Here is a 27,657-nt window from a genome sequence, read left to right as displayed (position 1 = left end):
GGGTGGTAGCTTTATCGCTGGGAGCTGCGTCAAGCGCTGTCTATAGTGGCGCTTTTCAGTGTTAAAACTTTTGTTGCTCGGGGGGGGGGTGTTTTTTCACACCCCTGAACGACTAAAGCTTTAGCACCGAAAGTGGCAGTGTAGACACAACCGAAGTTACCCTTGATTGAGGTTTTTTTCCTTCTTCCCCTTATGCCATTGCAAAACAATCTCATCTCTTTTTCACTTTCTAAGCATATAAGTGAAGATAAAACAACAACATAACTGGGCCAAATTAGTTACTGGTGTAACTTCACTGACCATAATGAAGCAATGAATTTGGCCCTCCAAGTTTTAGATTACCACATTCTGGTGGGGGAAAAAAAACAATAACCAAAAAAAAATAATAAAAAGTTCCCACAAGGATTTATTATTTCATTTGTGAACAAATGGTATCTGTAAAAGTTCATCTGATTAAAGAGATTACCATAACCAGTACAAAGATCATTTTTCTAGAAGTCTTCCACCTTGTTGACAAAGCCTGCAGTATAGTAATTCAGAAGTGGGAGTCGGATCACAGTTTCTAAGCCTTTTATGAGGATGGCTGCATGCCCAGATGGGAGGAGGGTTTGAACCAACGTTCTTGCTGCGGTCACTGCTACAGCACTCACTCTCACTGTGTGACCTATACAGCGGACTGACAACTGCCACAGGCAGACACTTGGTTGTATCTTCCTGGCCATTAGATTTGATGCTGACAGGGTCATTACAGAGGAACAAGGAAGTGATTTCATGCTGGAAGTTTGAAGCAAAGGAGCTAGCCAAGCTAGGTCTTTTGTGCTTCTTCTGTCCATGCTGTGGGTTGAAAAGAGGCCCCTTCAAAGGGCAAAAACCTCTGCCTTTTTATTGAGAAAAAAAAAAAGAAAGTTCTTTGGTTGCTTTCACACTGCTGCTTTGTGACAAATAGAGAGAATGCAGAAGACCTTTTGTACAGAACGTTTAAGTTTCCAAATGTTTAAATATTGATTCAACGTATGTTATACCAAAGACATTAAAAAGTTTCTAAATAATTTCCCAAGCCTTAATTTTCTTCCCTCCCTGAAAAAAAAAAATCCTCGGGTCCTTAATCTTCACTTGAATTGTCAAATTCCTCCCAGTCTGACACACTCATAACCTCAGAGGCAAAGTCTGGGTGATGCTGTAGTCGCTCTGGGTTCCATTCTGGAGTCCACCTCTCTGTGTCCATTAGAATAGCCCTAGGCAGAGTGAGGACACAGGCAGCCAGCCCAGAAATATCATCCTCCAGCTGGGGACCTTCCTCCCAGCAGTCTCTCTCAGCTTCATAAATATGGACATAGTCCATCCGGATCCCTCGATTGTGGGATCTGCCCCCCAAGACATAGATTCTATTGGCTAAGACAGCAATACCTGGCTCTCCATGCCCTGCAGGTAGAGGGCATACATTTGTCCACTGATCAGTACTTGTGCTATAGCAGGCAACCTAAAAGAATATAAAGATGCAAGGTAACTTATTCCTTTAAAAAACATTTAAAATGTCTACATGTAATGGGTGTCTGCCATAGTGTACAATATTAATATTACATAATGGGTATTATGTGTAAATCTCAAAGATAAATCCCAACATTGCTAACTTTTTCACTGCTGATTCATTTTAGTAGAAATATCTAACAAATGTGTTTCTCACAAATTCTATGCCACTACAAATGCTAAAACTCAATTGCTCCCAATCGAGTGCCAACACCTTCCTCAAGACACTGTCTAGTTATGCATTGCAAATACCAAAGCACTTGACATATCAAAAAAATGAAAGTGTGGGGATAGTGTAAAATAAATTGAATTAAAATCAAAACTATTGGATAATAATTGACTTAATTTCATATTATTCATTTAAAAATACAACAACTTTTTTAGTTTTAATGAAGCTGCTGCAGAGTTTCTAGTCTGCCACACCAGAGTGCTACAGAATTTAGATTTGCCTTGCTGGAAAATACCCAGAGCACTTAGTTGCTATCACCAAGGCACCGCCCAGTTGGATGTTCACCACCCACCACTGATTTTTTCTAAATTACAAGAAGCCAAAAGGATTAAGAGTTTTAATGTTGGTGAAGTCAGAGAGAATGCATGCAGGGGTGGGAGGAGTAAGTAAAGCACTGCAATGTTTGTCAGTTAGACGGAGGAGAGGCAGTCCAATAGTTAGTGTGTGGCTGGTAGTTATGTTTTTATCTCAATGGGAGGAAGGTATGACGACACAATGTGAGTGTCATATGTCCGGGCAGGAAAGAAATAGCCATGACATCTTCTCACCTGGTGAACATCTCTCCTATAGCCAGAGTCATTGTTGCTACCTCCCATCACGTACAGCTTTCCCAGAAGTGCAGCCATCCCATGCCAGGCACGTCTGACTGGACCATCAGCTAAGCTGTCCCAGCGGTCAGCCCCTGGATCATAACAGTGTAGTTCCTTCAAATAATCATCTCCTCTCCTCCCACATGTAATATACATCTTTCCATCCAGTGCTGCTCCAGCATGTGCATACACCTACACCATCACAAAAGAAAAGGCACAGAGGGGAATGACAGTTTTCATTTTTTGTGTTTCCTCCAGTGTCAAGCACAGTAAGTAAGTATGGAATATATATCTCCTGGCAATACATGACATCAGAGATGGTATCTTCCTCTGATTACTTAGATGGCAACATTTGGAAGAATTCTGTGTATGCTGTTATTCCGTAGGTGTGAGGATCAGTCCTTGAACTGAAATTAAGTAGAATTTCTCTGACTCCTCCACAACTGCAGTGCCTTCATGTTTCTTAGTGCTCCTGAATTAGCACCTCTTCAATACCAGTGCTTTCCTCCCTTGCCTTTTTTGAAGCCCTGTGTAGAAATTAAGTCTTACAGAAGTTTTAGCAAGGTTATCAGAAAGGCAGAATAACCTAGTGGATAGAACTTGAGCAAGTCGTAAGACCTGGGTTCTATCCTCAGCACTGATTTGTTATTACTGACCTCAGGCAAGTCATTTCACCTGTCCGTGCCTCCATTCCCCACCTGTAAAATGGGAATAATACTTTCGTGTTTGTAAAGCGACTTGAGGTTTTCAGATAAGAAGCATTGTGAAGTGGTTTTATTTTGTATTGTTAACCTGCTACAAAACTTGTTATAGTAGGATTCAGCATACTTTCTTGAAAAGGTGAATTAGAATTTTACTTCTCTTTCCTAGCCAAAATTGTCATCAAGAACTTTTGCATGCAGTTTTTAATTACGTCCTCCTTGTTTTGTGACTGTCTCTTAGAGACCTAAAAACAACACTTCTTGGCTGGTTAAGTAGAAAACTTAGAAGGATAAATACTATGTAAGTGGCTGTTCAGTGACTTATCTCAAAAGAGCGCAGTGCTCTCAATTTAGTTCACCAAGAGCTGATGGTCACATCACATAAACCTCCACCACCAGCACCCTTGTTTGATGGTCATATCACAAACCTCCACCACTGGCACTTTTGCGTGCAGTCTCACAACAGTGGCCAAGGACTGAATGGGCCATAGAGACTGACTTACCCTATCACCCTAGAGGTGGTCCCTTCAGATCAGGGCTGAGACGGGGGAAGCTTGCACTACTGCTGCCCATGCTGTATCCATTCTGGGAATAAACAGAGGCCTTCATTCTCCAAGGCTATGAAGCAGGCACCTTTCACCAGCATGAAATTAAATTTTAATTTTTTTAAAAAACAATAATAAAGTTAACATTTACGGGGGGAAAACTAGTAAGAAAAGAGGAAGACAAGTATCTAATTTCAATGGGAGGTCATACGAACATTGTCCCTGGTACTCATACACTTAGGGATTTTTTCCCTCTCTGCCCATACCAGTTTTGGGCTTGATCCTGAGACATATTGAGCACCTGCAACTCTGACTAAAACTGATGGGACTTGTAGGTGCTCAGTACCTCTCCGGATCAGACCCTACATTATTTAGGAACTACTTTTCTTTGGAAAGTAGAATACAAACTTCCAACTTCTATGGAGCTGCCATTTGAGAACATACCTCTCAACCGTTCTCACAAAGAGGTATACTGGCTTAATATTACATCCAAACTAACCTCTGTCATGCACATAGGATGTTTACCTTGATGGTGTGCAAATGCAAAATTAATTTCTCAATATGACTTAATTTTTAAGGCCTAACATTTTGATTCAGTTAGAGAGAACATACACAAAGAAGCAGATCCAGTGATATTTTAAGCATCCGTCTTACTATATTTTGTCCCATACACAGAGGCCACTGACAGCCACAAGAATTTTTGCAGATTGAGAGGTATGCTTGAGAAAAGTAGCAAAAAGCATTTAGGAAAGATGACGGCAAATATTAAGGGAGCTTATTAGCGTTTGCTGGCATGTGCATTCCTTACCTCCTTCCTCAGCGGTGCCATGTATTCCCACGTGTTGGTTTTTGGATCATACCTCTCTACTTCCCTTAGGTCTTCATGATAATCTCGCCCTGCGACAGCATATATATATTTGTCCACAACACAGACACAGAGGTCAGCATGCTCTTGCTGCAGGGACTGGATCTGGAACCATTTGTTGTGTCGTGGGTCATACCTTGTAAGGGAATATGATCAAACTGGGTTACCAACACAAATCTACCACAGGGTACTGAGACGTGGACACTATCATTGCTGGAACATGGGTCAGCACCACATACATAGATTGAGACCAATGCATTCTCTTTGGCCCAAATTCAGCTTCGCTGTAAGGAGGTGCAATTCACTAGAGTGAAATTTGGCCATTCATATCAAAATATATTTATCAGCTAAGTTTTTATTGTATTTTGAAGGAGAATGCATAAGCAAATATTATCATGTTGTACACGTCTACTGTTTCCAGTATCCTTTGCACCACTGCCAGTCTACATACCATCAACCTTGTTAATTTGCAATCATTCCACAATGTAAAAATTGGCTAAAAATAGCACAAAGTTTGTACCTGGGAATTCGAGAGGCCAAGAAGGACATGAAAATTTGGAGCTTCTTTGATTTGTTCAGATATCTGCTGGTAAGAGGGTACTGTGACACTCTGCAACCTATATTCTTCATAGTGGTATGAATATAATGTAATTATGACAACATTATGATGCACTTTGTACAGAATGTGTCATGTGAGGTCTCATTGGAAAAGTTATGATTTGCTGAATAGGATTATCCTATTTGTATGCATGTATCATTTTTGTATCTGGAGTTATGAATATTGACTATGTATCTGTACTTCAAAGTGTGGTTACACCTGGTTGACACCCACTAGGCAAGATGCTTCCAGTCTAGACGGTATGAGAGGGGCCGTGTTAATCTGGATCTGTAAAAGCGGCAAAGAGTCCTGTGGCACCTTATAGACTAACAGATGTTTTGGAGCATAAACTTTTGTGGGTGAATATCCACTTCGTCAGACGAAGAACTGGGTATTCACCCACGAAAGCTTATGCTCCAATATGTCTGTTAGTCTATAAGGTGCCACAGGACTCTTTGGCAGTCTAGACAGCTGATTGTGAAGGGCCTATTCAAGGTAATGGGCCATTAAGGAAAACAATAGGCTTTGGGAGAAGCTTATCCCCCACCTGGTGAGCCTTCCTGAGAATGCTGCAGACAGCCTACAGATAAGGGCTGCTATGACTCAGCAAGGCATGCAAGGGCATATGACCAGACCATGAGATAATGAACTCCGTTTTGGTACCTGTATTTTTCCACAAACTGGGCTGCGAACTTAGCTTGGAACAAAGAATTCCTACCATATGGAAAGGCTATAAAAAGATGGGGAGGGACATCACTTCTGGGCCTCACTCTCCACACAAGAGCACACCTGATGAACAAAGACTGAACTGTGAGAGGTACTGGTCCCAGGTTAAAGGGATTCTAGCCTGTGTTTGGCAACTTGGTGGACTACTTGTATCATCAGTGAGGGTGAGATATTGCTGATTCAAATCCTATCTAGTATATTAGGCTTAGTTTGTGTTTTTGTCTAATTTTCCTAGGTAACCAGCTTTAATCAGTTTGTTATCACTTAAAATCTCTCTTTCTGTAGTTAATAAACGTGTTTTAAGTTTTATCATAACCACTGGGTTTCTGAGTGAAGTGTTTGGGAAAAATCTCAGCTTGGTTATAACACAGGCTTGTTGCATATCTTCCTCACAGCAAGAGTGGAGTGAACGCTATTAATGAGCTTGCACTATACAGATCCCTGTGCAGTGCAAGACAGTATAATTCTGGGTTTATACTCCAGTAGGGGTCCAAGGCTGGGGAGCTGGGAAATTGGCTGGTGCTTATATATATTAAATTCTTGAGTAGCTTAGGTAAAGCACTCAGGTAACTCAGTTGGGTGTCTGGCACCACCTGCTGTTGTGTTGGGTGATAACAGTCCCCGGAGAGGCTGGCTGCGTATCACCAGAGCAATGTGAGAAAGGCCAACCTAGCTGAATTGTTAGGGGGCACAGTGGTTCCAGACTGCACCCCAAGGGGTGACAACCCCTTCACCAAGGGAAGGTCATGCCTGACTAATCTAATCGCCTTCTATGATGAGATTACTGGTTCTGTGGATGAAGGGAAAGCAGTGGATGTATTGTTTCTTGACTTTAGCAAAGCTTTCGACACGGTCTCCCACAGTATTCTTGTCAGCAAGTTAAGGAAGTATGGGCTGGATGAACGCACTATAAGGTGGGTAGAAAGTTGGTTAGATTGTCGGGCTCAACGGGTAGTGATCAATGGTTCCATGTCTAGTTGGCAGCCGGTGTCAAGTGGAGTGCCCCAGGGGTCGGTCCTGGGGCCGGTTTTGTTCAATATCTTCATAAATGATCTGGAGGATGGTGTGGATTGCACTCTCAGCAAATTTGCGGATGATACTAAACTGGGAGGAGTGGTAGATACGCTGGAGGGCAGGGATAGGATACAGAGGGACCTAGACAAATTGGAGGATTGGGCCAAAAGAAATCTGATGAGGTTCAATAAGGGTAAGTGCAGAGTCCTGCACTTAGGACGGAAGAACCCAACGCACAGCTACAGACTAGGGACCGAATGGCTAGGCAGCAGTTCTGCGGAAAAGGACCTAGGGGTGACAGTGGACGAGAAGCTGGATATGAGCCAGCAGTGTGCCCTTGTTGCCAAGAAGGCCAATGGCATTTTGGGATGTATAAGTAGGGGCATAGCGAGCAGATCGAGGGACATAATCGTCCCCCTCTATTTGACATTGGTGAGGCCTCATCTGGAGTACTGTGTCCAGTTTTGGGCCCCACACTACAAGAAGGATGTGGATAAATTGGAGAGAGTCCAGCGAAGGGCAACAAAAATTATTAGGGGTCTGGAACACATGAGTTATGAGGAGAGGCTGAGGGAACTGGGATTGTTTAGTCTGCAGAAGAGAAGAATGAGGGGGGATTTGATAGCTGCTTTCAACTACCTGAGAGGTAGTTCCAGAGAGGATGGTTCTAGACTATTTAGTGGTGGAAGAGGACAGGACAAGGAGTAATCGTCTCAAGTTGCAGTGGGGGAGGTTTAGGTTGGATATTAGGAAAAACTTTTTCACTAGGAGGGTGGTGAAACACTGGAATGCGTTGCCTAGGGAGGTGGTGGAATCTCCTTCCTTAGAAGTTTTTAAGGTCAGGCTTGACAAAGCCCTGGCTGGGATGATTTAATTGGGTATGGGTCCTGCTTTTGAGCAGGGGGTTGGACTAGATGACCTCCCGAGGTCCCTTCCAACCCTGATATTCTATGATTCTATGAACCTATCACAGGTACTTCAACCTTTTCAAACTTTAGCTTTCACCCCCTAAATATCAATTCCAGATAAAATACTGAAATCTTAATTACAGGAGCAGCCTGAATGCAATGGCAGGAACTTAAATTCATCTTGCACGTGACAAACACAAGAACTGGACTAAAACCTATAAAAATCACTAGTTTGCAGACAAAAGGATGTTGTCAGACACAGGACTTGTAATACACCTGTTTAGCCACATAATGGGCATTAAAATCTAGAAAGAACGCCTGATCTCAATGGAACTTAAAAAAAACCCCAAAACTGTTACCAGGCTCAACTGTGATTTTCTAACTTAAATTTTAAGACTTTTTTTTACGTTATTTAGTTGTGCTTCAATCTTGGGAAGTAGCAGGATGCTCTTTAATGGCATTATACACACCAATTCAAAATAATCAACTGATGTTACAATTGTGTTTAAAGTGTTTCACAGCTGTGCTCCTTAAATCACTTGCCTTTTATATCAGATTCACATATACTACAACTTTGAATTTTTGATCATCCTAATTCATTGCTGCAGACAATCATTCTGACATTTCCCCTCTGTCTAAGAAGGGATGAAGAGTTCTCTCTTCAGAAACAGTTAACAAGCTTCCATTCCTGCCCTATTCAGGCAAACACACAAGACTTCACGCTTACATACAGTAGCACGGCTGACTTTGAAGCGCTCTACAAACATTAACCTAATAAAGCCTCACAACAACGCTACAGGGTGGTAAATATTATCCCCATTTTACAGATGAGAGAAATTAAGAAAATCAATCGAGGTAACAGAGGAAGTTTGTGTCAGAGCCAAGATCAGGACACAGGAGTTCCTGGCTCCCAGTCCCATGCTCAGAACTCAAGGATAATTTTACCACAACTCAACAGAGCTGTTGTGTAATGTTGCTACATTTGCTTTCCCCCTTGTGGTTGATTAGCAAATGAAACATGCACATACAGAAAGCTTCCTCCTTTACAATCAGGTTGGTCTTCCTTAGTCCTTGCAGTTTCTTTCAATGAGATCTCAGTACAATTCCCAACTTTTCTGGCCAGCTATCATGTGCACTGTGAAAGTGACTGCCCGACTCAGGGAATGGTAATTGGCTGGTAAAAAATAATGATGGCAGAAGTAGTCTCCTCTTACCTCCAACACCTGGACTCTGCTCGGAAACCTCGTACGTTGTTATCTCCCCCAATCAAGTATACAAAGTTGTTGAAAACAGCAATTCCTTGGTTGGACATTCTGGGGGCTAATGCAGCAGTAAAGTGCCTCCATTCTCCCAATATGGGGTTCAAGAACTTGGCTTGGTCACTGAGGGCTGTGGATGGAGTGGAGTGCATCCCTCCAAAGCCCACTACACAGTGGAACTCTGACCTCACCTGTGTCTGTGAGGTTTGAAGCATGGGCTGAAGACATTCATTCTTGTGGTACATTAGTGCATCGGCTACAGTCTCTCTTAATGGACATGGGCTTAATTTGTCATGGAGCCTTTGCAGGATCTGGAGCTCCATCAGGGGGAAGCGGACTGTTTCCAGTAGCTTAGGAGGCTCCATCAGTGAGACCTGATCTGTCTCTACCTGTTCTAGGGTGTAATGATACAGAAGCACCCCTTCATAAACCTCATTCTCACAGTTGACCTCCAAGAGGTTGCTGCTCAGTAGGGAGTAGACCTTCTCCAGGGGTAGCTGGCGGTATATCTCTGTCTTTGAGAAAGCTACAAAGTTCTTGAGAATGTAGGAGTCCAGCTGCTCGCTCAACTGATTCAAGTCAAAGAGGTCAGCTAATTTGTATACATCCAAGATGTTCTCCTCATCCACCCAGGACATGAGAAAATCACAACAGAACTTAATGACTTCTGGAATCTACAAGAGACAAAGCAGATTGTTTGTTTATTTCAGTAAAAAAAATTCTTCTCTTACACTGGAGAGACCAGAGTTATAGGAGTACGGAAGACCCAAGCTGAGGAAGTTGTAATAAATTGCAGGGAACACCTGTCACCAAGAAGGCTGACAGTGGTCTCTGGCTGTTATCAGTACTGCGTGGAAATAAAAACTGATAGATTAATGGAGTACTGTTGACCATAGCTTTCACCAAAGATGACGTGAATATGATCCAATGTGAGTTTGTAGATGAACAGAATATAGTTCTTCTGTTTCCAGACAGATTAACCAGTGTGCGAAAGGCAGACGCACAGAAAGGCACAACAGGATAGTAAATTGGGCTGTATCATTCAAATGTAGAGGAAACCTTTTGCAAGGAAAGCTAATGTATTTTATGTAGTTTACTGAGTACAATATGACATTGCTTCTGGACACCAGGAGATAGCAGGAAAGTTCTTTGCTATACATGACAAACTTCTGTTGACTCCACAAAGGTTAATAGAGTAAATATCTAGTGAGTATGTGATCTAATATCACAGCATGTACAGTGTAGGAAATAAAAGAAGCAAAAACTGTCTTCATGGCAAAACAAGAGCCACTGTAGTTGTATCAACTGGGATCGTAGTTCCACCCATAGTGGGTCTGTGAATCAGCCTTTATACTGTAGATGAGAGCCTGAGAGGCTGCAGCACCAAAACAGTTTCAGAAGAAGGAAGTTAGGTCCTTTAATGTAGATCATAATGTAGGAACTCTTAACAGAATCTCCCCTCAGGAGTCACTAAGCACATCGGGGAAGTCAACCACTATAAAAGAATCACACTCTGGATAAAATGATGAAAAATTATAAATAAAAATATAAAACTACTTATATAAACAACATATCCATCCATCCAAACCCAGTTTATACACATCTCTAGCTACTTACAAAGCCCTGGTCTACACTACAAACTTATGTTGGTATAACTACGTCACTCAGGAGTATGGAAAATCCACATGCCTTAGCAACATGCCTAACCCCCAGTGTAGACGGTGCTATGTCAACAGGAGGGCAGGGGGAGTAGCCCTTTCAGTAAGTGCTGCAGCTGCACCACTGCAAGTGTAGACAAGCCCTTACTCCACAGTTTAGAGCATTCAGAAAAAAGTTCTAGTCAAATCCATATATGTAGACAGAAAAGCCCCTGCCCCTTTACTCCTCCTCTATTGTGTTTGTTCACCTCTTCAACCTCTCCCATTTATTCCCCAGAGTGTCCCCATTCCTTATTTGTCCCATTCCTCCCTGTGTCTTCTTGCTCCATCTCCCAATTCCTCACCTGAAGTTGGCAGGCGGCAGTTAGCGTTTCTTGCACATTGTTCAGGCTGAGTTCCAGTTCAGAGGTGTATATGAAGTTCAGGATTTTACACATAGCATTGTAGGAGACTCCATGAATACGAATCTCTTCCTGTTCCATCTCTCTTAGACCACCAGCAAACATTCCTCTGCAGAAAGAAAAAAGGTACACGCTACACTGGAGACGTACCAAAGCTATGTACAGTTCAACCCAGCTTAGCCATATTGTTCTGGGGACATCCAAAACACTCGGTCAGATGGGTAACTGGACAGATAGCTTTGCAAAGCCTCCATGCCTGTTCCCAAATCCCGTACTCCAGGAAGTACGCTGAGAAAGCATTGCTCTTTCTACAAGCCATTACCCTCTGATCCCACTGAGGGTTACCAAAAGAAACTACACCATTTGCTCAAGAAACTCCCTGAAAAAGCACAAGAACAAATCCGCACAGACACACCCCTGGAACCTGGGGTATTCTATCTGCTACCCAAGATCCATAAACCTGGAAATCCTGGATGCCCCATCATCAGGCATTGGCACCCTGACAGCAGGGTCTGGCTATGTAGTGTTAGGATATAGATATTCAGGCCTGTCTGTAAAGGCCTATACTCTAAGAATTTAGGTGTATTCCTATCACTTGGCTAGTTATAGAGGTACAAAAGAAAGAATCAGAATCACTGTCTGCTGGTGTAAGGGCCTTCTCTTACTGTGACAGTCTGAGGCCCTGTTCTTAGGCTAAGGCCTTTGGCTAAGCAGCAGAGGCAGCCATAAGCTAGGAAGCAAACAGTCACATCCTCACATTCCAAACTAGTCACATTGAAATAAGGTGCTATTGGGCTGTTAGGCACTATCAGGACAGAATTGTATTCCCATCACCTCCAGAGAAAGGGAAGTGCCTAGAAAATGTAAAAGGAAACTTAGTTTGATAGCATCCTGTCTGGCAAGAACTCACTTATCAATAGCTGGGATGTGAAATCCTCACTTCTGTATTGTTTTGTCATTATAGTTCCCACTTTGCTATTGTTTGTCTGTATAATCTCTGTCTGGTTCTGTGATTGTTCCTGTGTGCTGTATAATTAATTTTGCTGGGTGTAAACTATTAAGGTGGTGGGATATAATTGGTTACATAATCATGTTACAATATGTTAGGATTGGTTAGTTAAATTTCAGGAAAATGATTGGTTAAGATATAGCTAAACTGAACTCAAGTTTTACTATATAGTCTGCAGTCAATCAGGAAGGGAGGGGATGGGTGTGTGGGTGGAGAGATGGGAACAGGGAATGGGGGTGTGGAAATTGGAATAATTTTTGCTAAAGAGGGGAAATGGGAATGGGGGTAAGGAAATTGGAATACTGTTTTGCTAAGGGCAGGAATGGGAACAGGGACACAGGTGTAAGGCTCTGTGGTGTCAGAGCTCGGAAGGAGGATACTAAGGAAGGAAACTGGAATCATGCTTGCTGGAAGTTCACCCCAATAAACATCGAATTCTTTGCACCTTTGGACTTCGGGTATTGTTGCTCTTTGTTCATGCGAGAAGGACCAGGGAAGGAAGTGGGTGAAGGAATAAGCCCCCCTAACATGTAGACCCCCTCCTCAGGCCCTACGCTACCACCACTCCCAGCTATTTTTGAGACACCACTGACTTCCTGAGGAAACTACAATCCATCAATGATCTTCCTGACACCACCATCCGGGCCACTATGGATGTAGAAGCCCTCTACACCAACATTCCACACAAAGATGGACTACAAGCCGTCAGGAACTGTATCCCCGATAACGTCACGGCAAACCTGGTGGCTGAACTTTGTGACTTTGTCCTCACCCATAACTATTTCACATTTGGGGACAATGTATACCTTCAGATCAGCGGCACTGCTATGGGTACCCACATGGTCCCACAGTATGCCAACATTTTTATGACTGATTTAGAACAACGCTTCCTCGGCTCTCGTCCCCTAATGCCCCTACTCTACTTGCGCTACATTGATGACATCTTCATCATTTGGACCCATGGAAAAGAAGACCTTGAGGAATTCCACCAGTATGTCAACAATTTCCGTCCCACCATCAACCTCAGCCTGGACCAGTCCACACAAGAGATCCACTTCCTGGACACTACGGTGCTAATAAGCGATGGTCACATAACCACCACCCTATACCGGAAACCTACTGACCGCTATGCCTACCTAAATGCCTCCAGCTTTCATCCAGACCACACCACACAATCCATTGTCTACAGCCAAGCTCTATGATACAACCACATTTGCTCCAACCCCGCAGACAGAGACAAACACCTACAAGATCTCTGTCAAGCATTCTTACAACTACAATACCCACCTGCTCAAGTGAAGAAACAGATGGACAGAGCCAGAAGAGTACCCAGAAGTCACCTACTACAGGACAGGCCCAACAAAGAAAATAACAGAACGCCACTAGTCATCACCGTCAGCCCCCAACTAAAACCTCTCCAACGCATCATCAAGGATCTACAACCTATCCTGAAGGACGACCCATCACTCTCACAGATCTTGGGAGACAGGCCAGTCCTTGCTTACAGACAGCCCCCCAACCTGAAGCAAATACTCACCAGCAACCACACAACAAAAACACTAACCCAGAAACCTATCCTTGCAACAAAGCCCATTGCCAACTGTGTCCACATAACTATTCAGGGGACGCCATCATAGGGCTTAATCACATCAGCCACACTATCAGAGGCTCGTTCACCTGCACATCTACCAATGTGATATATGCCATCATGTGCCAGCAATGCCCCTCTGCCATGTACATTGGTCAAACTGGACAGTCTCTACGTAAAAGAATAAATGGACACAAATCAGACGTCAAGAATTATAACATTCAAAAACCAGTCGGAGAACACTTCAGTCTCTTTGGTCACTCAATTATAGACCTAAAAGTGGCAATTCTTCAACAAAAAAACTTCAAAAACAGACTCTGACGAGAGACTGCTGAATTGGAATTAATTTGCAAACTGGATACAGTTAACTTAGTCTTGAATAGAGACTGGGAGTGGATGGGTCATTACACAAAGTAAAACTATTTTCCCATGTTTATTCCCTCCCTCACCCTCCACTGTTCCTCAGACATTCTTGTCAACTGCTGGAAATGGCCCACCTTGATTATCGCTACAAAAGGTTTTCCCCCCACCCCACCCTGCTCTCCTGCTGGTAATAGCTCACCTTAAGTGATCACTCTTGTTACAGTGTGTATGGAAACACCCATTGTTTCATGTTCTCCATGTATATAAATCTCCCCACTGTATTTTCCACTGAATGCATCCGAAGAAGTGAGCTGTAGCTCACGAAAGCTTATGCTCAAATAAATTTGTTAGTCTCTAAGGTGCCACAAGTACGACTTTTCTTTTTGTGAATACAGACTAACACTGCTGCTACTCTGAAACCTGTCAAAGGTTTTAGAGTTCATGTTATAAGCCTTTGTTTTTAAAGAAGTTTAAAATAGCCGTTGAAGTGTGCTAGCCTAATAACAGTGCTTTATTGCTACAAAGGACCCATGGATTCAGATGCCATTGTGTTCTCTTCCAAAAAGGGGTGGGGTGATAGAGAAGTGAGTGCACTCAGTTCAGCGGTGAACAAGCCCATTAAATGTCTACATTGCAGGTCTAACAGACTCTGAAACATGTTTAAGCCCAATTCCTCCTACCATCCACACAAAGCCCTCAGTCATGTGCCTATATGTTCTCAGCACATGCGTTTGATGGCTCATCCAGGGATACTGGTATAAGCCCTTGTCTCACTGTACCACACATCTCTGCCCTCCCACTTTGTGGCAAAGACACAGCTAAGGGTTCATGTGGCTAGATTCAGATTGAGACAGTCCATCAATGCTATCCCACAATTCCTGGGGCCTGTGTGTTCTGGCCTTTCTAATTCCCAAGCTCCTACTCACCTCCCATTCACCATAAGCAACCCCAGCTTCCAGAAATCAGAACATCAGAAATTTGTCAATGCAGTGACTGTGTGGACAGGGCATGGGGCATTCATACCACTGCAGTATGCACGCTCATAAGCAAGTTTGACAAGCACAGCTTTGCAGGCATGGATGGCTAGACACAGGTACACTATGCAGTGTAGACATACCCTTAGCTGCTAGGAAGGGAAAGGAGTGCTTCACATCATTCAGCTGCAACCTACCCCAAAGCAGTGTCGATGGGGTCTAAGGAAGTCCCATGCAATCCTTGTCTAGAAAGATGATGGCTGTTACATCAGGATTTGTGGGTTGAAGAAGTAGGAGGTGTTTGAAGGAGACAGAATCTTCAAGTGCACCATCAGGAATGCAAAGAAACCAATTTGCTCTAAATGTGCTCAGAGCTGAAATCTGGGAGTGTGTGTTTTGGATCAGTGTGGTATTACTCCAAATAAGACTGGTTAAAACAAAAAGGCTTGTCCCACTTTTGCGTGCCACTCACTAGAACTAATGTGGTTTTGGAACTGAAAACTTCCGGGACATTAAATCTATGATGCGAGACATGACTTTTCAGTATTTTTAATTTTTAGCAACTAAGGGCTGCTGCAACTCCCCTGAAAATCAATAGAAAGACTCCCATTGACTACATCAGGAGTTGGATTGCCCCTCCCAAGTTACATAAACAACAACAGCATGTAGGACCACTACTTCCCACAACATGTTTTATAACTTGCTATGTATTATGAAATTACTGTAACAGGCCAAATCTCATTGGTGCCAATAGAACTTTAACAGCTCTGTAAAATGACTGTGTCATACTTCTAACAAATGGGGCACGTATAAAACAGGGAACACTATGTTCCTCCAGCTACTATGGGTTCTGAGTGAAATGGAGGCACCTAGAAGCAAAACTCAATGTGGAGTAATGAGAGATTAGCTTTATTTTGAAAGTCATACAAAAGAAAAATAAAAAGAGACAAATTAAATATTTTAAATGCATTCAACGCATCTTAAGGGTCTGATTTTAAATGCACAAGGATAAGGATACTCCAAGATACGGCTCAATTTCTATTTCTTTCATTCCTCTGTGGGTAGGCCTCCAGATTGCAATAGGCAGGCATTAAAGTGTTCTGAATAAAGCCTGGTATGCCATATGCAACATAGTACAACTTGGGAAAGGACGAGGAGTCCCAGGGGAAGAAAGATGGAAGTACAGACACAATTTTTTTTTTTTCCTTGTTTGAATCATATTGAGAAAGATGCTGGTTACAGATTCACAGTGACACTGGACTCACCTGAAATAGTCACATGACGCAGCTAGAAGTATCCGATGAGCTTCAATAGGTTTCCCTTCCACTACCAGGACTACATCAAAAAGGATGCCACTATCTCGGAGAGCTACCAGGCCAGTGAGTAAGGACTGGGAGTGCTCTACACTGCGGTAAGTGTTGCTGGTGCACTGCTGGAGGGAGGGCTCCAGGGGAGTCTTGCATGGCTGAGTCAGCTCCTGATCCTCTGCCATCACAAGCAGAAATTCTCAGTACCTCACCAGTTATAGCAAGAGGAATTCTGTGAGACAACAAAAATAGCAAATGTTTGTGTTTGCTGATTAACAGCGTTTTATCTGTTATCACAATCAGCAAAACACACAAACCCTTAAGTACAATGGAGAGACCTTAAAACAGGGTTCTACCCCAATGAGATTATTTTGGATTTACACCAAGAGCAGAGTTTGGTGCAAAATGTCACTTTCATTTACCAAATTCCCAGCTGCACAGTGTTCTTAGATACCTTTGCTGTAACAGAAGCTGTAAATTGAGTCTCCATCTTTAGTTTACCAGAGTACATCAAAGGGCTTGTTTTGTTGTATTTTTTCTTGTCTTTGCCTTTTTACATTAGCTAAGCACATTTCCACAAATGCCCCTTCTTGGCCCAGGGCTAGGGTCCCTACACTCACGGCTAATCAAGGAAAGGAAGGCACTAAGGCATTTGGAGACCATACTGGCCTTTTACAACCTTGGCTATGAATGTTCAGTGCTGTGACAGCATGCTTTTGCTGTCAAAATTAGTAACCTTCTAGAAAAACAGCACTAAAGTAGGAATATAAAGACAACTTTCAGGAAGAACTGAACTTCTAAACAATTTCCAGTCTCTAGAATCAGTGGAACATTTGAAAGGGAGAAATCTCCATGATACAATATTGTCTAAACTACATTTACGCTCACAGCTCTATATTTTACTATATAGTATTCACTGCAAAGTTATGCTGAGAAAATGTTAAAGTTGCAAATTGCATAGCTAGGCAATCAAGAGTCAGGAAATGCCAAAGTTAAAACTGACCATACAACTTCAACTGTCTTGTGCAATACAACAGACATTAATTATCCAATCACAGACTACTCTCAGATGCAAATACATGTTCTTCCTACTCATAAACTGCAACACATATGCTCACATACCCACATTATGCTCATCATCATTTGTAGTATGCTGTAGAGATTATTCTTAGTACAAGTTCTGTTTTCTATATCAGAGGTTCTCAAACTGTGGTCCATGGATAGTGGTTCACCAGTGGTCCACAAGCTCAATTCAGGTGGTCTGCGGATAGTTCCCTCTAAGGTGCGCGCTTGGGCGGCTGCACACGAGAGAATGAAGGGCCACCCACCTAATTAGTGAAGCTGCACAGGCATGGCTCCACTAATTAGGTGTCTGGACCCTGGAGAAGACGCCATATAAAGTGAGGTGGTAGCCTTGGGGGTAATAGGCGGCAGGTGGGAGGGGACAGTTGGATGAGAAGGAGGGGGGTGAATTTGGGATACGCAGGGCTGCGGCAGCCAGAGAAAGAGACGACTTTCCCTGCTCCAGGGCAGCTGCTGGGGAGAGACAGCCCTCCTTCCCAGCCTCAGCTCTGTGGCGGGGGAGAGAGAGGGCACATCCGTCGCATTAGAAAGGTAAGACTACGGATATTAAAATATCAGCTGTGTGCTTTTATTTGTAGAACAAAAAAACGTTAATTATTACGAAGTGTTTTTTTTATATAGCGCTTTTATCCAAAGCGCTTTACAATAGTTAGCTAACGGTACAAACTAAATTTGGAAAGACCATTAAGTGGTCTGCCGAGACCCTCAGCAATTTTCAAGTGGTCCGTGGAAAAAAAAAAAAAGTTAGAGAACCACTGCTAGAGATCATGAGGAAAATCTTGGCTCCAACGAAGTTAATGGCAAAACTTCCACTGAATTTACTAGTGTTTACATTACTATGCGACTTTTCCCTTTTTGTGTGTGTGTGTCTCTCTCTCTCTGAACAGCAATATATTATTGTAATATAGTAGTTCACAAAATGTTTCTCAGAAACACACCATAATGGAGTTACCTTAAAAGTACGAATTTCTTAACAGTGGCTGTTGTACGGAGATGCTTGCCCAATATTTCTCTCTCATGTGACCTTTCCCCAAACTATAAAATTACCATATGATAGTTTGCACTGTGTTCTTGAGCGCTACCTTGTAGGCCACGCACTGGGCATTAATGCATAATAATGGAATTATAAATACAGAAAAAATGCTAAATAAGCAAAAAAGTCTTTCCAAAGCTTTTTCATAAGGCCTCAATGTATCTTTAAGAGTTCAACTGCTTCTGCTATTTATTCCTCCTTACAGGTCACGCTCGCCTGTTGTTTTTAACATTATAATTGTCACAGCTTCTACTTAGGATGTCACATGGATTCTGACAGACAGCGGCCACAGCTGAACTCTGGTATAAAAACAAGCACTTTTTTTTAACCATCTCTTTCATAAAAAAGATGAAAGAATGACAGAGAAAAGTTGAACTTAAAAAGGACCCTAAAGATTCTGTGAGACTGTGCAGGTTTTTAAGCAGTAGGTAATTTAATGCAATGGCTTTCAAATTCTGGTCCACTGAATGATATTTTGTTGGTGTGCAGGTAGCTATCTGGTCAAACGTTGCTTGCTCTCCCCTGTGTTTCCAACTGTTAAATCAGATTAAGACAGGTAAAAATACATAAATGCTTTCTCAATATTCCTTTTCCATTTAAGTCATTGCCGTATTTGCCACAAAGATATCATATAATTGTGAATGAGAGAAAGGTGTCCAGGAGACATTTAAGTTCTGGTCCACCCTTAAAAAATTTGAGAACCCATGATCTAATGGTTTAACTGCCATATGTGGATTCACTGGCACTACTGATACCAATTGCATCTGTTATAAAACATTACTTTCCTTCCCAAAGTAATTCCAGGCCCCAAAGATCTATTACAGGCTCTGTACTATCTTTTATGGGTTAGAAGAAAGGAGCTTTCTTGCAACAAAGTACCTATTCTTTCCAATAACAGGGCAGTTCCAGTTTCCTAATATCACTCCCAATGTCCAGTTCCTAATGTCAACCCACAGATTCCTAATTATGAAAAGGGTATTCCAGGTTACACAAGACTGAAAGATAGTTTCCCAGAAATCAATTTGGGTTCCAAACTAATCAGTTCATGTCCTTTCTCAGGTCAGGCAAGAAAGACAGGTAAAGTCAACTTCCAGTTTTACTCCCAAACTATCCCTTCTAGTTGCTACAATTATTGCTCACGTGGAACTGAAAACACCATCCCAACAGTCATCCCAATCTCAAGATACACGGTCCAAATAAGGCAGGACAGCATAGTTAGCAACCCTATTCCATGACTGCTTTGTCAGGACTCAGTGATGAAACTATAGTGGCCCTTGGGACCACGGGCTAGGTTAGTTTTGGAGCTAGACACTCAAAATAAGAACAGCACGGGGTCAGCAGTCTGACTAAAGAATCTTCTTTCCATTTAGAACAATGGAATCCAGTCTCTGCTCTACCAATAGAGCACTACAGGTGGGACGAAGATTTGACTTCTCAATGAGATTCCCTGCTATATACTGCGGCTTTGCTTTTCCTGACACCTGAAGGACAAGGCTGACCGCTCATTCACCTTTAACCTCTCTGCCTTGATCCTATTTGTGGTTGTAACAGTACTTCTAAAGCTGTGGGAACAGCCCTGCAGAAGACATTTTAGTTTCCAGCGGTCAATTAAAAGGGATCTCAGAATCACGAATGTAAATAACAGAAATGGGGCTGTAAGTGATCGTTTATTTGATCCTGGTTCCCACAGGCAAGACTAGACCGAACCAGTCCTGCTACTGGCTCCCACCAACGCTTTTGAGCGCTACTCGTTCCCTAGAGTCCCGGCTCCAGCGAAATAAGCCGCTGGGTTACACGCCGGCCGAGCGGGCGGACAGGGAAGGATCGCAAGGACAGCTGCACCCCACCTATTCGTGTGTGTCTCCCTCGCCACAAACACACCAAGATGGCTCTCCGACCGCGGCAGCCCCTTACCCAGCAAAGGATGAGGAGGACGGCGAGGGAGGGGACGCGCCAGAAGAAGCGGGCCTAAAATATCCGGGGTGGGCGGATTCCTTGCGCCCTGGGCAGCGCCTCCGTGTAGCCACCGGCACGGGCCAGCAGGCTGGTCAGTCGGGGACTCCGTTGCTGGACAGCGCCGCGGGCCGCTCACGGGCACCAAGCCTTACTCGGCGCCGGGGGGGCCGCACCCCGTGGCGGGGGCCAGGAGCGCGGGCGCCCGCCCCCGGGGAGGGGTGTCTCCCTATCGGTGGGGGCAGGGCGGCAGCTCAGTCGGGGGGAGCTAGTTGTCACTGGTTCTCCCCCCCCCCACCCCCGGCGGGGGCCTTGGAGCCAGCCCCCCCCGCCTGGAAAATCCGGGGAGGGCAGAGGGCGCCCCACTTGGACACAGCCCTGCAGTAACCTACCGGCAGCGGCGACCCCAGCCTCACGCCTGCGCCCCCCGCCCGCCTGCCTTCTTCCGGGTTCATCGTCGCACAACCATAGAGTCTGGCCAGAGCGCCCTTCCCACGTGATTGAACAGAGGGCTCCGCCCACAAGCCCCCCTTAAAGGGGCCCTCACCAATTTCCTCTCTCAGGCTGGCTGCGCATAGATCTGCCTGCTTGCAGAGCTATCGGGACATCTCTCATGTCTTTCGGATAGGCGTCTGGCACATTTGCCCTGCTTAATGCAGTGACCCGGTTCCATCCAAACATACACTTCATCCTAAAAGTGCTGCCAATGCTAACAGGTCAATGGCCAGCAAGAGAGAGAAATTTGGATGATATCTCCGAAATGAAGTATGATGCAGTGTTAAGTGCACCTACATGCACCATAACCCACTTCTTTCCCCCCCGAAGAGCTTTTATTACCGGTAACTTATTTGTAAACGGAGGCAAAGGGTGCAGTGAGTCACAGAAATCTTTCTACTACAAAACTATCAGTCCCTTGGCTCTGACAAACAATAACTTGCCAGCTGTGTAATGTATTTTATCTTCCTGCTCTATATTTTTCAGTGTATTTCCATTGTAAACATATTAGCATGCTGTTGTCCTCCATCCACAGTTTTCATAGCTTCTCCCTGTGTCCTACAGGTGACCAGGTCCACCACATTTTCACAGATGAACGATATGCGTGGCTGCTTATTTCAGAAAATCCACCACTGTGCACTGATGTGCAATTATTAGAGTGGGTTTATTGAGACTGAGGTGATCTACATCTCGAAGGGCTTCTCCATATGGGAGGTTTACTATACACTAATTTTAGTTTGTGCACATTGATTAAAATGACCTTGGTACACACAATACAATTCTTAAAGCATACTAACATGTCAGTTAATATATATCATATAATTTACTTTGAAAGTTAATTAATTGCATGTTGATTTAGTGTGCACTGTTTGTGTGAACACATTGCTTCATCATGCTAGCTTGGCACAGTACTCAACCTTTCCAGACTACTGTAACCCTTTCAGGAGTCTGATCTGTCTTGCATACCCCCATGTTTCACCTCACTTAAAAACTACTTGCTTACAAAATCAGACATAAATATACAAAAGTGTCACAGCACACGAGTACTGAAAAATCACTTACTTTCTCATTTTGTCTGTATGAAATTTTAGTTTGTACTGACTTTGCTAGTGCTTTTTATGTAGGCTGTTGTAAAACTTGGCAAATATCTAGATGAGTTGATGTACCCCCAGAAGAATTCTGTGTATCCTCAAGGATACACATACCCCTGGTTGAGGACCATTGGCTTGGCAGTCATCCAACTTGTATCCCACTGCCAATATTCCCTCTAATTTTTGACAGGCTGTGTGCGCAAAAAATTTCTTCTGTGCAAATATTTGAAGCTGAGTTCAAATTTGTGCACCATGAGGCAAATGTGCCCAAGTGACTAAAATGTGTATATATTTAAAAAGTTTTAATTTGCAATTTGTGTCGACTTATATGGGTTTTCAGATAGAGACATCATAAGTAAAAAACGAAAAACAACAGTTTGTGTTTTAAATTTAAAATTTTCCTAAAAAAATATATCAATAAATGATTATCAGCCAAGAATAAGATATGTAATTACAAATGCATTTTAATTTCCTTATTGGTCGAAATGTCAAAGACTGCTAAACTAACCTGACTGTTTTTCCCTGCAATCTTTTTCTTTTGCCCGTTCAATATAAACTCTGTCCAGATCTATCAATCCTCCATCCAGATGGTAACTCTTAGTACACATCAGCATGTCCAAATGATCTACTCGTAAATGATTCTGTAGTTTGTTTTTTAGAGTGTTCATTAAGTTAAAGCCACGCTCACACTCTGCACTTGATGCTAGGAATGTTCCTCCTATATCCGTCAACTTTGCAAGATCCTGAAACTGTTCATTCTGGTGAGCAAATGTCACCATATCTGGGAAACTTAAAACCAATTGGCTTTTGATTCTTTCAGCTACTGCAAACTTGAAGTCATTGTACTGACTGACTATAACAATCTCTTCAGCAAGGAAGTCTTTGTATTTTGAACATAGGGATTTGACAGATGACGCTTTAAGAAATCCAACTTCCAAACATTGTTCCACATTCTTCCTGTTGAAAATTCTCCTGAAGCTCTAGAATCTCGACAATATACACAAACCACTCCGTTGTCCTCATGATATATAAATATTTCACAAAGTTTAACAAGCATTACACTATGTGACTTCGGTGTAACCGTCTCTATAGTCTCATCCAGCCATCCAGATTTAAATGAAGTCGCTGTTCTTTTACGCTTTAGACCTCTAGACAGTGACATTTTGGAATTGATTTTTTTACCAGATTGGTTTATTTAAAATTAATACTTTTATTATATGGCTACTATTTCAATGCGCTTAACAGCATGACTCGACAAAAGGGCAAATGGGAGATCATACCGATCAGGATACCAGAAGTTTGTGCATAGCTCTGATCACGTCCATGCATCTGTGGCAAAAAAAACGTGGGAAAATGGTAAAACATCACAAATAAATGTATGAAGTCCAATGCCTTTGAAAGATTTCAATCACAGAAACAACACTTACCTTTGTTCATTTCTGGGAAATCTTTGCAGTTCCTTAGCAACTACAGCCAGGCATTTTGACTTATTTGCACGTACTTGAGTTTGTACACAGCCAAATGAATAGACTACAAGGAGATGTGTGGGTCCCGACCGTCCCGACGTGATCAACGTTCCACATTCAAAATGCTGGCAGGGAGGGGTATGATTCATTGCCCTCCTTTCCCCCCCTTGCCAGCTTTTAGAATCTTGCTGTGTTGATAGATGGCGGATGAACAATGTCAAAAGTGGCCTGTAAATAGGCTGACCAGATCGCAAGAGTGAAATATCAGGTCAAACTGGGCGAGTGGGGGGATGAGGGGGTAGCAAGAGAGCCACACAGCTCCCCTGCCCTGCACCCCCTGAACCCACTATGCCCAGAGCCTCCCCACAACTCTCCCCCCACATTTCCACCACAAATGCACAGTGCTGTGCACACCACCACCCCTGGCCAGCGACCCCCCGCCCACAGCCCGCCTACAGCTGCCCAGCACCCCACGCAGAACCCCCCACTTGCTAGTTTCCCAATACACACAGATTTCTCCTCCCTCCTTCCCTCCCAGTGCCCTTCCCCACACTCCCCCCACCACAACTAAACAATGCCCCACGCAGACCTCCACTGCCCAATGCTCTGACACACACAGATCTCCCCCACAGCCCAGCACCCCCCAACAGGCCCCTACTGCCTAGCATCCCAAAACACAGAAACCTCCCGCACTGCCCAGCGCCCTCCACACCCTCACAGCCCAGCACTCCAATCCAGACACTCACTCCATCACGCTCTGCCCCCTTCCTTGGCCGCACTCACCAGCCCTGCTGGGAGGTCTGTGGCTCCTAGGGTCAGAGTGGAGAGGTGGGGTGGGTGGTCTCCAGACTCTCCACGAGCTGTGCCTGCCTCAAGCGTGAGCTCTGTGGCTCCCATTGCCCGGGAAAAGCGCCAATGGGAGCTGCCGGAGCCGCGGAGCAGGGCTTGCAGGCATCGGCCGCGCGCAGAGACCCTAAGAGCCAGCAGGTCCCTCTGACTCCTAGGGTCGGGTGTGGGGGGGGGCAGAGGGCTCTCTGCCCACTGTCTGCACCTGCAAGCCCTGCCCCCGCAGCTCTGATTGGGCAGGAGGGAGCCAATGCAGCACACTGAGACCCCCTCCACCTCTGTGCCTAGCCACCGCCCGCACTGCAGGCTCCTGCCAGCGGGCAGGCGCACAGCCAGGAGCTGCCCCAGGAAGCGCCGCCATGTCAGCCCCAGGACTGTAGCAGTGATTGTGAGTGGTCCCCGATATCGGGACAAAGGGCGTCCCAACCAATGTGCGGTCGGGACGCGGGATAAATGTGTGCGTGGTGTTTCACCGTGTGCTTGGGGTTTAGGATCTGTGTGAGAGCGCGCACACACGCAGAGCTTAGAGGGAACAGTGCCCACTGCCCACACTGCTTTCCATGACACCAGGATCTATCGACTCTGTCTAGTCTTAATTATTGTAATAATCTCCTGTTTGGCCTCCCATTTCTAGTCTGATCAAAACGCTGCTACTTATGCCTTTTGAACATCTTCATTATCTTCCTTCCTTTTACAGCATCATATCAAGTTAGGCACAACTCCCTTAGTCTCCTGTGAAAACCTCACCCCTTACCTATAATTCTATGGTTCTAAGTTCCTCATAAAAAATCTATACTCATCACACTTTTCAGGATCAGTCCCTTAGTGTGAATGTAAGTAATTGCCACATAATTGAGAGATAAGATAGCTTATTAAGAAAGTAACATCAGTACAATATGAGAGAAACCCCTTACCAAATGAGGGAAATGGCAACTTGTGTATAGGGGTTTATAGTGCTAAGAAACTGGCACTTGGGAACATATAAGCACACAGCCTTGCTCTGCCCGTTCTCTCCCCTTGAGAAACCACAGCTGCTGCTGGACTAGAGCATCCCACCTACATGCCTGAATTGGGCCATTCCAGTGCTGCACTCAGCAGAGAGCGAAGTAATACTCACAGTCTCACAAAGGTGTGCTATCCAGTTTCACCTGTGTGGTTTTTTTGACTGCCTCATCACTTGTATTAATGTTTGTCTCACTGTCTGAAATTTCTGAAGCCCTAGACACTACAGTGACTGGTCCTATCCACATGTGTCTTACTCCAAAATGTGCTGCTGTTGCTAAGTGAACGACCAGCAAAGTGAGTACAATTTGGTTGACATTTCCCTTACCAAATATGCTCCTAGGTGTGCCATGTCCCACTCTACTGCCTCAAAGATTAATAATACAGTGTCTTATTTGAGTCAGAGAAATCCCACTACCGCTGTACCTCTAACTTGCCTGCCAGGGAATGTATTTTCATTTCCTTTTCCACATCTTTCTGTGTATTATAATTACAAACCTATTAACAAGCTTCTTCCTGCAGCTATAGCTCTGAAAGCTTTGTGTGGCTTCCTTTGTAATATGCAGGTGCCCATACTTGCCACATTATCACAAGTGCAACATGCATGGCTGCTTGTCTCAGAACATTTGTCATTGTAACTTGGTGTCAGTACAGTGAGTCTACTGACACTGTGATGATTACTCCCCACACTTTAAATTGGCTGTAAATGTCATCCTGATTCTGTTTGAGTCAACTGGAACTTGCATAACTAGATTTTTACTATGAAAAGTATGTGGAACCTGAACTATAGAAATACCACTGATTGCTGCTCCGTAGGAATGTTTCTTAATTGTTAGGTCATCCTTTGGTTCTTTCCTTATACTTTCATTTTCAGTTTTCAATTTAAATGAATTATAGATGTAAAAGTCATATGAAGAAAATAATTTCAATTAACCTGAAGAATTTCTTTCTCTTTAAATCTTTCTGAGGGGCACCTGGTCTGTCTCCATCTAGTCTTAATTTCTGTAACTAGCTTGTCTGGCTTCCATGTCTTTCACCTCTTCCTCCTGTAGTCTGTTAAAAAATGAGGCTGCCCAAAGTAAACTTCCTATCCCATCACTCCATCCCTGTTTCTTGAATCTTTTCATTAGCTACCTGTCTCTTACAGCACCCTATTAATTTTTTTCCTCATCTACATAAAGTCCTCCATAATCTTGCCCCATGTAGTAGACCTCTGCTCCACTTTGCCTGCTTCTGATGCCTTTACTAGATTTATTACTTTAGTCCTCTGTCTCTTCCCATTCTTAATTATGTGCCTCTTCAGGGTGGCCCCACTGATCTATTTAGCAAGGGGGCAAATATGTAGTGCTGTCTAATGCACAAAGTAAACAAACAAAAAAAGAAGTATGTTCCCCTCAGATCTAGCAGTTATAAGAATCATAAACTCTGGTTCTGCAAGCACTTATACAAATGCTAAATGCATGGAGATGAGTAAGAGGTGATGTTATTTGGAACTAAAGACCTGATCCTGTGCTTAACTTTAAGCACGTGTGTAGTTCTCGTGAATTTGGTGATACTACTCGTGCTTAAGCACAGGGGCCTATAGTAGGTACAAAATTGTCAAACAGAATAGTCTCCCATTGTTATTTTTGTAAATTAAAGCATTAAATTCTGAAGCCATTTAGGAGGGCAGCAGCGAAGGGGCAGGGCATGATAATGCCCTGCGGGACTTCACTCTGGCTTTTGGGAGAGAAAGCATTTAATAGACAGACTGGAGGCAATGCTGGCTGTAACCAAGGCCTCATCCGTGCAGGCTGCTCCGCCTGGGCAAGCCCTTACACCACCTGTGTGACGCCCCGCTGAAGTCAATGGAGCTGTGCATACCTGCAGGACGTGAGCTTCCTGGAGCCGCTTGTAGGGCTAAGGCCCAAGCCTCTCGTTCGCCCTTGAGGGACTGAAGACAAAATAAAATTCTCCTAGGAAACTGAATGCATCCGATGAAGTGGGCTGTAGCTCACGAAAGCGGATGCTCAAATAAATTGGTTAGTCTCTCAGGTGCCGCAAGCCCTCCTTTTCTCTTATCCTAGGAAACTGTGCGCACCCCTCAGCTGCCCAGAGCCCCGGGTGGGGCTGCAAGCCCCCCGGGGGCTGCCTCACTGCGGGACCAAGGCCGCCCTGGGGCCACGGGCTCTAAGCAGCGTCCCTTCCGGCGGAGTGCTGCTGAGCAGCCGGGACCGTCCTGCCCGGTGCGCGGTTACCTCTGAGCCGGCTCCACACACAGAACTACATCTCCCACTACGCATCGGGGGGCCGCATGTGACTGTGGAAGCAGCGGGACTACGTTTCCCAACATGCATCGGGGGAAGAACTGCTGGCGAGACCGAGGCCAAAGGAGACTTCATTTTCCAGCGCAGTCGCGCGCGCCCACTGCGCCGGAAGTTGATGTC

The 27,657-nt window shown here is 44.1% G+C and overlaps 1 protein-coding gene across 8 annotated transcripts; it reads right to left on the bottom strand.

Annotated features, from left to right (window-relative positions):
- Positions 1-383: 383 nt before the first annotated feature.
- On the bottom strand, positions 384-27,624 carry KLHL22 (kelch like family member 22). Of its 8 annotated transcripts, none has more exons than XM_073312352.2 (8): positions 20,724-20,890; positions 17,385-17,560; positions 16,221-16,494; positions 10,965-11,130; positions 8,918-9,636; positions 4,401-4,593; positions 2,305-2,538; positions 384-1,480 (listed from the first exon to the last, which is right to left on the bottom strand). In XM_073312352.2, the coding sequence occupies exons 3-8, from the start codon at positions 16,445-16,447 to the stop codon at positions 1,103-1,105; spliced, it is 1,917 nt and encodes a 638-aa protein (XP_073168453.1). In that variant the 5' UTR covers positions 16,448-16,494; positions 17,385-17,560; positions 20,724-20,890; the 3' UTR covers positions 384-1,102. The 8 variants fall into 8 exon arrangements, with proteins under 8 accessions (XP_073168453.1, XP_073168454.1, XP_073168456.1 ...); XM_073312353.2 differs by lacking the exon at positions 20,724-20,890 and adding an exon at positions 20,293-20,696; XM_073312355.2 differs by lacking the exons at positions 17,385-17,560; positions 20,724-20,890 and adding an exon at positions 27,095-27,624.
- Between the last annotated feature and the right edge of the window lie 33 nt (positions 27,625-27,657).

Source organism: Lepidochelys kempii, chromosome 15 (assembly GCF_965140285.1).
Source record: "Lepidochelys kempii isolate rLepKem1 chromosome 15, rLepKem1.hap1, whole genome shotgun sequence".
Lineage (NCBI taxonomy): Eukaryota > Metazoa > Chordata > Testudines > Cheloniidae > Lepidochelys > Lepidochelys kempii.
The sequence above is the reverse complement of the archived record's forward strand: the minus strand, read 5'-3'. Positions and strand labels throughout refer to the sequence as shown.